The 11,110-nt window shown below is 41.4% G+C and overlaps 1 protein-coding gene across 1 annotated transcript; it reads right to left on the minus strand.

The window, feature by feature from the left end:
- Positions 1-1,052: 1,052 nt before the first annotated feature.
- sharpin (SHANK-associated RH domain interacting protein) lies at positions 1,053-10,140 on the minus strand. Its single transcript, XM_066680312.1, has 8 exons — positions 9,726-10,140; positions 8,832-9,006; positions 7,118-7,207; positions 6,507-6,648; positions 6,307-6,397; positions 5,791-6,106; positions 4,881-4,981; positions 1,053-3,820 (listed from the first exon to the last, which is right to left on the minus strand). The coding sequence occupies exons 1-8, from the start codon at positions 9,876-9,878 to the stop codon at positions 3,692-3,694; spliced, it is 1,197 nt and encodes a 398-aa protein (XP_066536409.1). The 5' UTR covers positions 9,879-10,140; the 3' UTR covers positions 1,053-3,691.
- Between the last annotated feature and the right edge of the window lie 970 nt (positions 10,141-11,110).

Genomic DNA, 11,110 nt, shown 5'->3' on the forward strand with positions numbered 1-11,110 from the left:
GTTCAACAAACGTGCTAAATTGCTTAGCACCTGATTACATCTCCATGTATACCGACCCTGTAACTTTACAAGCTGATAGGCTGTGCTTCAGCATGCCAACCCCTGTACATAATCCACAACAAGGATCTTCACCTACCCACTGTCCAAGATTTTGTGGTGTTGGAAGGACGTCATAATTTGCTCCCAGCAAAAACTTAATACAATTTCTTTCTTCTTCCCCTACTCACCTCAACTGCTTTCTAAAAGCCCTTAACTCCAGAATTAGTTTGTCTATTTCTACTTGCCCTCTTGACCTTACTCTGTCTTGTCGCCTTTGCTTTTTCTGCAACATACCAAACCTTGCCATTCCATATTTGTAAATAACTATACCTAAACTACTCAAACCAATCAATATACCTTTTAATCATCATTTATACACTTCCACTCTACATTATCTACTACAGCTGACCATTTTACCTGTATTCTCTGCTCAATAGTATAGTTTAACCATGTACAGAAATACCGTCATAACACATAAACAGGTCATTATTGATGAATACTACTAATAAACACAACTCATCTTTTGCTACAGTTTGTGTTGGTCATCCTTTTTTCCCTTCATCAGACATCATTTAGCCACATAGCTGTTAGCAGGATATTTTAGAATGGTGGATTATTTTCAGTTCAGCAGTGATACCGAGGGGTTTAAAAATGGTCAATGACAATGTCACTGTCATTTCAGTGCTGAGAATGATCATCCACCCAAATCATACCAGCTCTGTGGTGGTCTCGTGCCGTTTCTGTCCATTAGTAAATGGTGAAAAGGGGTGGAAAATGTGTACAGAGCAACAGATACGACTACCGCCTGTAATTGAAGAAATACAAAGTAAAACCAAGGGGTAGGCGGAGCTAATAACGTAGACAATTGTAGAAACAATGTCATTTTAATGTTTTGGTTTGTAAAATTACAGAAACCTTATGTTATTACTTTCAAATTAAGAGCATGACTTAAAAAAAATTAAAAATCAAAATAATCCCAATTGTTTAATATTTCATTATGCAGAAAAGTGGGATTCATTTGTAACAATATAAACTTTACATCAATTGAGAGCACATTCATGAGCAATAAAAGGCATTTGAATAAAGGCATCCTTTTCAAATGTAACTGAAGCCTTAGCTTAAGCCCTCGAAACAAAGAAGCATATATCAGCCATTTCCATTTTTGAAATGAAATTCAAGAAATGCTTTAGTGATTGCTATCTTAAATAGAGGGCATTAAACCATGTCACATCAGACTTAAGAGGTTTTTACAATGAATTACATGTATTTGGTTCTTCTTTGCACTGGCTGAAATAATATAAAAATCAGAGCACTTACTATTTACACTGTATGTGACTTCAATAGAAGGTACTGGTGAAAATGCTTCAAGACTTTTCCAAGCAGTGGAAATGACAGCAACAAATCTCCAGGTTGATATCAATTTTATTGTCTCCAAAACAAACACAGAATGTCATTTATTACCACAAACGTATGTCTTATGAAGTCAGAAGCCTGAGGCAAACACTGGAAAAGACGCCGTTTTGTCAGTATGTCATTCTCAACAGACCGTGCTAGTTTTAGCTCAATGTCCTTGAATTTTACCGAGGTGCTACATTTGCTTCTTGAGCTCCACTAATGACAAAATAAACCTATGAACTGGCATAAGAGTGGACTGAGTAAAACCTGAAGCACCTCTATGGTTAACGCTGCTCTGTGTCACTTTGGGGCATTAGGAGACCTCTCTGACGGAATATGTGACTGAACACTGAACAAGTGTATTGTTACACAGTTTCATTTTCAAATGAATTATCTACTATTTCCTCAGTATTATTTTTATATTAATACATAAAGCAATAATGTAATACCAGCAAATTAGGTTCTACATATCTAGGGTGACCAGATCTGAGATGGTGAAAAAGGACACGACTACTGATGCGCAGACTGACCAATTAAATATTTACAGAGAAGGTTATCGACCAGTAACGGTAGCTCTACAGTCAGACCGTCCAATCCGAAGATTTTAGGCTACTTCACCACGCCCCCTTCTCACTCAAGTGAACCAATCGGAGTAGGGGAGGGCGGGACTATTTTGTGAACGAAACACTTCTTCAAATTCTATGTAAGCTCTATAAAAACGTTTGTGAAATTCCGCCCGGATTTTTTTTACGTTTAAAAAAAAAGAGGACATGTCCGGGTAAAAGAGGACGCCTGGTCACCCTATACATATCTGACCTTTGAATGTTGACTACGTTTGGTTTTACAGAGAGACTCTCAGTTGTGTGTGTTACCCCCATGGGTCAGTAACCGTAATACTTTCAGTTTACCACAAAAAGTAGAGAGCGCAACGTTGAAGTATAACAAAAAAATATGAATCACTAAACAAAACGGTTTGGAAAGCAGTAAGGCGAGAATCTATTTAATTGTGTCTTTCAGATATATAAAGATTTTTGTCGCATTTGTTTCCTCATCAAGTGGGCATCATACATTTTGGCAAATCTTTTCAGTAGACAGACAGTGAGAACTTGGAAACTTACCTGTAAATCTGCTGCTTGTATAACAACAATACATCCTCCAAATCCCTCAGTCAAATTACCTCAGTCAACTCCCAGAATTAGCATCTAACCCCAGTTTGCTTGTGAAAAGAATCATTACAAACGTACTGTATTTACAGCTGAAAAGAGGACAGTATCCATTATGTAGTTGTGGTTTAAAGCTGCATTAAACGTTTTATAAAGATCCTGGCTGTTCACCATTTGCTAGCCCTCCAATCTGTCTGCATACTCAAAACTGGTGTAAAGTGTTTATGAAGCCCTGGTGTATAGTATCCTAGGCTTTCTCTCTCTGTTCTTGGCAAAGCAAAGGCATCTGGAGTTTTTAGACAATGGAGAGAACTCCAAACGTCGAAAAACAAACTGAGGTGAGGATATTGCTCTATTCCTGCTCCATAGGTGGGTAATATTGACATATTTTTTGCTGTTTCTGATCACTTAAGGTGGAACGTCTCCAAATTCGGGAGATGGCTAACTGCATTACCGAAAGTGCTACAAAACTAAACAAGCTTCTGTGGTAATTCAAACAGTGAATTTTACAGACAAGATACATTTCAGCCGCCTACAAACTGTCACCCCTGCCCCCCACAAACATACCAGTCTACCATAAAAGAAGTGGAACTTCTGCGCGTAACAAACCAGAGAGAACAGCATTTCCCAACAATCGTAGATGTCCCGTTTATGAGAGGTTAAAATTGCTAGTGGAGAATCTGGACTCCAAACTATGAACTGCCACCAAAAACCTTTTAAAATTTTCCATCTTCATGTTTCATGCTCTGTGCCGCCTCCTCTTCTGGTTCATCGTGATGTGACCAGATAAAAAAATTTGAGGAATAGTGGTTTCATTCAGAGAACATGGCACGCTGCATGCAAGAGAACATCCTTCATGTGGTCCTTAAGAGTCCAGGAGGGTATTCCTGCCTCCTCATGTGCACATTGAACAGATCCAGTGCTGTGTATTTTAGTCGAGCTAGAAGAAGGTGTATGAATTAATTTTCTTATTGTTTTTGCATTCTTTTTTGTGGGTTGTCGTGTATTACGTTTGCTTGTTGCTTTTCCTGATAACAGTTCAGCTCAATATACAAATAGTACATACTTTAATCACAGTGTGATTTGCTGAGCTCCTATAAATGAAGAGTCACAGGCTGAGAGCCGCTAAGCTGTGGAGCGTTGGGTCTTTCTGTGCTGCAGATTTCACAGCCTGGCCTTGTGGACTTGTTTATGAATGTACAGGAAGGGCACGACCAACCCGCCTAAACAAGGAGAAATACTGTTTAGTCAAATTGGTACAGCAAGTACATAAAAAAAATTTCACTGTAAGGGTACTGCTAATACTTGAAGTACTGGGAAACATATCTAATGCTGCCAATACATTTGTGAATTTATTGTACATTAATAAATGTGTCGACACAAAGTAATTAAATGCAGTAATGAAGTCTCTGTTAAAAAAATAAAGTTAACAAATAAATAAAATGCCACAATCACGCACATTTCTTTATTTTTCTTGTCTTGTTTTTTGTTGGTACTTATTTTTACTGTCCTTGAAACATTTAATGGATGTATTAAAATATTAAACAATTTGTACAAGCATCTTGGTATATACTACAGAGCTAAACACATTCCAAGTAGGTATCACATCATTTTCTACCCATCCATTATCTGTAAACTCTTATCCAGTTCAGGGTCGCGGTGGGTCCAGAGCCTACCTGGAATCATTGGGCGCAAGGCGGGAAAACACCCTGGAGGGGGCGCCAGTCCTTCACAGGGCAACACACACTCACACATTCACTCACACCTACGGACACTTTTGAGTCGCCAATCCACCTACCAACGTGTGTTTTTGGACTGTGGGAGGAAACTGGAGCACCCGGAGGAAACCCACGCAGACACAGGGAGAACACACCACTCTCCTCACAGACAGTCACCCGGAGGAAACCCACGCAGACACAGGGAGAACACACAAACTCCTCACAGACACTCACCCGGAGCGGGAATCAAACCCACAACCTCCAGGTCCCTGGAGCTGTGTGACTGCGACACTAACCTGCTGCACCACCGTGCCGCCCTCTTGCTATTTCAGTGAATAAGTTAATTTTTAAAAAATGCATAGATTGAAGGCCAGCTACTGCAAAATATACATGGGAGGTTGATGTTCTTAGACTGGATTCTTGACTGGTTCCTGTGTGTGTTTCATAATGCTAGAGTTTTTTCAACTATATTAAATGATGGAGACATATTTTTACAAATATGACTAAACAGAACAAATTACAGTTTAAGAGCAAAGCATGAGTGCAGAGCAACTCTAAATGGTACCTGTACATTATTCTGTCTCACACCAGGGCCACCCAGCTGCAGCATCTCCAGGTTCATGATGTCACTGATGCTGTGTTTTTCTGCTCCTCCACCACTGTTGCCTGTTCAGAAAAAAACAAAATCAAAAATGTACTGACAATCACCTCCACTGAGGCTGCAAAATATACATTTTGTTGATGGCTGTCATTTCCCTGAAGGCATCGATATCTAAATGAATTGTCAGCAAAATCCTAAATGTTGTTTGCTGCACCCCACCCCTGGAATAACTCAGTGGAAACCACTGGTATAGTATATTAATTATTTAAAGCAGTTTATCCCAAAGTGTATTGGAACACAGGCACAGCTTATGTAGAGCATCAGATATTGTGCTTTTGTACTATTTCTTTTATATCATACACCTAATTTAGTAGTCACTAAATGTGTTCGTTCATTCATTCATTCATTCATTCATTCATTATCTGTAGCGCTTATCCAGTTCAGGGTCGCGGTGGGTCCAGAGCCTACCTGGAATCATTGGGCACAATGGCGGGGGCGCCAGTCCTTCAGAGGGCAACACACTTCCACACCTACGGACACTTTTGAGTCACCAATCCACCTACCAACGTGTGTTTTTGGACCGTGGGAGGAAACCGGAGCACCCGGAGGAAACCCACGCGGACACAGGGAGAACACACCAAACTCCTCACAGACAGTCACCTGGAGCGGGAATCGAACCCTCTAGGTCCCTGGAGCTGTGTGACTGCGACACTACCTGCTGCGCCACCATGACGCCCTTAATGTGTTTAATTTCCTTTTACTTTTTCCTTTTCCATTTGTCGTAGGGACTGTTATATTATAGATACGGCCAAATATATCCTCTTTGTAATGAAATGTAAAGCCGGCCCATGTGTTTGTGAGAGAAGAAGTAAACCTGTGCTGGAGTGATGTAGTCTGGGAGGCAGCGTGCTGTAGCCCCTCCAGTCCTGACTGGCAGGTCCGCTGCCACCTGCTGTGGCTGGTGTTGGGGTATGTATGGGTTTGGGTGTTGGTGTGAGGAGGGCGTTCTCCTGATCCTGTTGACACTGCTGTCTGCTGAGGCGAGCATGTCGAGCAGAGAGGAGGTAGAGGAACGCTGTGTCACCGTTCTGACACACACCATAGGATGCCAATGAGCGCTGGTCAGAACACAAACACTGACCAATGACCCAGCGCTGCACTCGTGGGTGGAACCCATACTCAGCAAACATCTGAAAAAAAAAAAAAAGAGCAGGGTGAACAAGTGCCTTAAATTAAATTGCAGGTCTTATGTGCCACAGAACCCCAACTGACTCAACAAGATGCTAGCCAAGGCAGACATTGGTTAATTAAAAGGGGCAGTTATTGTTCTCCTGCATCAGTTGTTCAGTGACACTGCGTTTTGTTTTGCCAAGGCTTGAAGTTGACTCACCTGCTGCTTGAGAGAAGCAACAGTCATGTGGGGGGTAACTTTAACAGTAACACAACATGATGAAGTGGCATCTTCAACTGCAACAGCTAAGCTGCAAAGAAATAACACAGACATTATTGACAATTAATTAACTGTGCACTGTAATGAAGTAAAACTGTGGTAGGAACACTGAGAAAAGCTGCTTAAACAGACTCCCTCACCTGATCTCCCCATCCTCAAAGTTCTTCAGAGCTGGCTGAATGGTGAGTGACATCTGATGGTGGGCCAGCATTGTGGCATGCTGCACTGCGGCCTGAGTGTCTCCAGCTTCTATGGCTCTAGACAGATCCGCACACAGCTCCTCTATATAATCAACAGATAGAGAAATGCCATCATGGAACCAGTAGACAATAGTACATTCAGTCATTCTGCATCACATACAATATTCCAACTCCTTCCAAAGGTATTGGAATGAGCTTTACTCTAGGGAACAGTTCCACTGCTATGCAGCCTGGCATGGGGTCCTTAGGCTCTTGTGCATCTGCTCAGCTGAGACTAACTGTGTCACATATAAAATGAGACACACTTTTTTAAATGGAGATTATACAAGGACCCAAAAGCCTGCTCTGAAATCTACTAAAACTCTACACACTCCACTCAACCAAACATGCATTACACCAGAACTGATACACGCATGAACGTTTATGTAAATTATACAGGTAAGAAATACTGAGCTTTATAAACTGGTAAAGGATGACTGGGTATAAAGAAGAATCTGTATTCCCCCCCCCCACCCCCAGGAACGACAGAGAGAAGACAGAATATTACTGACCTTTAGCTGATAAGGACAACGCTGCATTTTGTTCTATGGGCTTGAGATAGTGTAATTCGTCATCAGTGGGTTGAGAGGCAATGTTGGCAACTAAAGAAAGAGCAGGATTTCATTTAAAAACAGCAAGAGTCTGAGCTGCAAAGAAGATACAGCTGATATTGAGCATGCCTCTAAATGTATTCTTTCATATCTACCGTGGCACGATTAAATAGGTTTTCTTTTCCAAACAACACAAAGTGAAGATATCTACAGGGGTTGGACAATGAAACTGAAACACCTGGTTTTAGACCACAATAATTTATTAGTATGGTGTATGGCCTCTTTTTGCGGCCAATACAGCGTCAGTTGGTCTTGGGAATGACATATACAAGTCCTGCACAGTGGTCAGAGGGATTTGAAGCCATTCTTCTTGCAGGATAGTGGCCAGGACTCTACGTGATGCTGGTGGAGGAAAACGTTTCCTGACTCGCTCCTCCAAAACACCCCAAAGTGGCTCAATAATATTTAGATCTGGTGACTGTGCAGGCCATGGGAGATGTTCAACTTCACTTTCATGTTCATCAAACCAATCTTTCACCAGTCTTGCTGTGTGTATTGGTGCATTGTCGTCCTGATACACGGCACCGCCTTCAGGACACAATGTTTGAACCATTGGATGCACATGGTCTTACTGGTGCAATGTGCAGTTAATGAAGACTGGCCACCAGGCTGCTCCAATTTAGCCATGAAACCTCCCACACTACAATGACAGGTGTTTCAGTTTCATTGTCCAACCCCTGTACATTTAGAGTGTTTTAATCAATTAAAAATGTATTTATTTTTACATGAATGTGAAAGATTATAAAATTATGGAGATAACAACTGACATGTATATTTATAGTGTAGGGATTGGTGTCCCAAATTTGCTCTCAGCTCTGACTCCTCGAACACTTGAAGGCTTGCTACCAATATACGTCACCAAAATGCAAACTCTCGTCAAGTAGAATAACAAATACATGCATGTGAAACATCACCCTGTTAAGATAGTGTTGCTATACGGCTAGACTTCCCTATGCATATTTTTGCTGTGATGTTTGTATATACTGCAAATACACAGGGGAAAGTAACGTCAGTAAATACCTTCATTTACTGACATACCACAGGTAACTACTGCCATATTGCAGTAGTTGGTGTAGGGCATGATATTACCTTATCTAGCTAGCAGTGTAAAAATATAAAGCATGTGATATGTACTGAAGTGCTACATCACCCTATCAATCTTTTTCCTTGCTCAACATATCTGACTCAACAATGAAAAGGTTAATAATTAATTAAAGTACTAAAGCAGGTGCGTTTGAGTAAGGAATTGCGTGTAGTGCGGTAACTCTCCAGTGGCTATGTTCTCAAGAATAAGGTGGGTCACTAACGGCAGCTGTTTTAATGGACTTTACTTCCTCTTTAACACGGGCTGCTCTCTTAAGGGAGATTGACAGTTGGCCGACTACAGTCCAACAAGACGACGAAGTATAACAGACTTCAAAAAGTGACACATATTCACCTTTTATATATTTAACCCTAGTATGACTGCGGAGGTGGTCCTTAATTTTACTACAGTACAATCATGTGATGTGTCCCCCAGTTTCTAAGAGTTTTTAATGGGTTACGACTGTCCTGAGTGATTCCAGAACCTTGCCCCAGGACTTGAAGGGCAATGTGTGCGAAAGAAAAACGTTACCTCTGTGTGCTTCTCTTAATGAAGACAGCATGACGGTAGCCCACTCCTGAGCCTCCTGCTCACTGCGAAACGTGAAGCTGTAGGTGTTGTGTGGCGGCTTGGTGACACTCAGCTCATGACACCGAGGCGATTTGATCTCATACTTCACCATGCGCAGATCGAACTCTGCTACAGACTACGAAGATAAAGTTTTTAATAGTTTATTATAATAAATGTTGTGACCACAAGAGTATCCAATTTTATTCCACTTCCATACTCCAAGACCTTTCATTTCCTCAGATGTAAACACACACACACACACACACACAAGTCTGACATTAACAAAACAGTAATAAATTGAGCTCAGTTTTCTAAAGCAAGTTTCTAGTCCTCTAAGAAGTGATAAATAAGTGATCAGTGGACTCTGTTGGCTGGATATTTTGGGTGGTGGATTATTCTACAGTTATAATTCTCGGTCTGAGGGATTTAAAAACTCCAGCAACACTGCTGTGTCTGATCCACTCGTACCAGCATTATACACACTAACACACTGAAGCGCTGAGGATGACCCACCACCCAAATAATAACGGTCCTGGGGTAGTCCTGACATTAAAGAACAAGGTAAAAGGGAGCTAAGAAAATACGCAGAGCAACAGATTTAAACAGAAGAAGCACTTACTTGTATAGTAAGTGGAGCAGACAAAATAGACAATTTTAAAATAAATAAATAAGTAAAAATAAAATAAACTGAATTGTAATGTTTAGGCTGGTCGGCGTATAATCACGTTTACCGTGCTTTACCCGTCGCTGTGAGTGTATTTGAGGCTGAGGGTGAACACATCTCGTTCATATAGAGCCCAGTGTGTTGTTTACGTGTATAATGAAGCTGTATGTGATTTGTTTGTGTTCCTTTACCGTGCTGTACCCGTCGCTGTGAGTGTCTCTGAGGCTGAGGGTGAACTCTCCGGGCCGCTCCGGGTTCATACTGAGCTGAAGCCGCTGAGAGAGAGAGTCGAAGCCCGCCGCCCGCACGCGGACCGACATCAGCACCGTCACACTCCCCGACATCCTCACAGTTACCGTGTTAACTCTGCGTTACCGTCTTTATCAGCATCATGGTCATCGTCATGCATTCAGCGTTCAGTGTCCTCATCCTCACCGACTTTCTCCACACCGAGGAACCACAACAGGAAGAGAGTGCCTCCGATATTTACTTCCCCCCTCCGCTCTCTCACAGCGCCGCCGGTGTGGACCCCGTTACTAACGTCTTTATTCTCAGACACTCTGTTAGAAAGGAGGAACGTCTTAGTATTAATTAGTAATTAGTCGTAATAAACTAATATACACCATATAACCTCGTTTTTGACAATGTAATGTGTTAGGAACCGAGTTCATGTTCAAGCAACGTATATGACGTCAGAGCGGGAGGCTGTCTCACCGCGGCCTGCTCACTCCCTGTGGCTCCATTGCCGTGGCCAAGCACACCCTCCCCTTCCCTTTACTCTGATGTTGTCTCTCATGGAGAAAATGTCCTTGTTGAAACGGTTTATTAAGTTGTAAAATAAATTAACTTGTTACCGGTTTTTTTACATAATAAAGAACAACATCTAAAGAAAATGCCACAGAATTTTGTCAATGGCCTAAAATTGATAGGGTGACCAGACGTCCTCTTTTACCCAGACATGTCCTCTTTTTCATACTTAAAAAATGTCCGGGCGGAATTTCACAAACGTTTTTCACAAAAAAAAAAAAAAAAAAAAAAAAAACAATTTCTAGAGCTTACATAGAATTTGGAGAAGCGTTTCGTTCACAAACTAGTCCCGCCCTCCCCTACTCCGATTGGTTCGCTTGAGTGAGAAAGGGGTGTGATGAAGTAGCATAAAGTCTTCTGATTGGACGGTCTGACTGTGGAGCTACCGTTATTGGTTGATAACCTTCTCTGTAAACATTTAATTGGTCAGTCTGCACGTCAGTAGTCGTGCATCTTCACCATCTCAGATCTGGTCACCCTAGACATGCTGTTTAGTTGTTAAAAAGTATAATCACATAAAGGCATACCTGTTAGAACAGACTTTAAATATGACCATTTTATGACATGTGACAGGCTTGATACAAAGTGTTTACGCACGCTCTACTTAAGTTCCAACACTAATCTGCTTGGTTTACTTACTCGTGTGTCCTATTACAACCGCAAGCATCAGCCAATATCACTACACTTTTCACACCACTTAATTGCATTCAGCTAGCATTCACACTTATGTTTTGTTAACGTTTCACATTATGACATAAGCTGAGTTTCT

This window comes from Hoplias malabaricus, chromosome 9 (genome assembly GCF_029633855.1).
Source record: "Hoplias malabaricus isolate fHopMal1 chromosome 9, fHopMal1.hap1, whole genome shotgun sequence".
Classification (NCBI taxonomy): domain Eukaryota; kingdom Metazoa; phylum Chordata; class Actinopteri; order Characiformes; family Erythrinidae; genus Hoplias; species Hoplias malabaricus.

Coding starts and splice junctions, on each gene's coding strand:
- sharpin (XM_066680312.1), bottom strand. CDS start 9,878: ATGTCGGGGAGTGTGACGGTGCTGATGTCGGTCCGCGTGCGGGCGGCG. Junction 6,398..6,506: donor TTTGAGGATGGGGAGATCAG/GTGAGGGAGTCT, acceptor ATTTCTTTGCAG/CTTAGCTGTTGCAGTTGAAG. Junction 4,982..5,790: donor ACTACATCACTCCAGCACAG/GTTTACTTCTTC, acceptor TTTTCTGAACAG/GCAACAGTGGTGGAGGAGCA.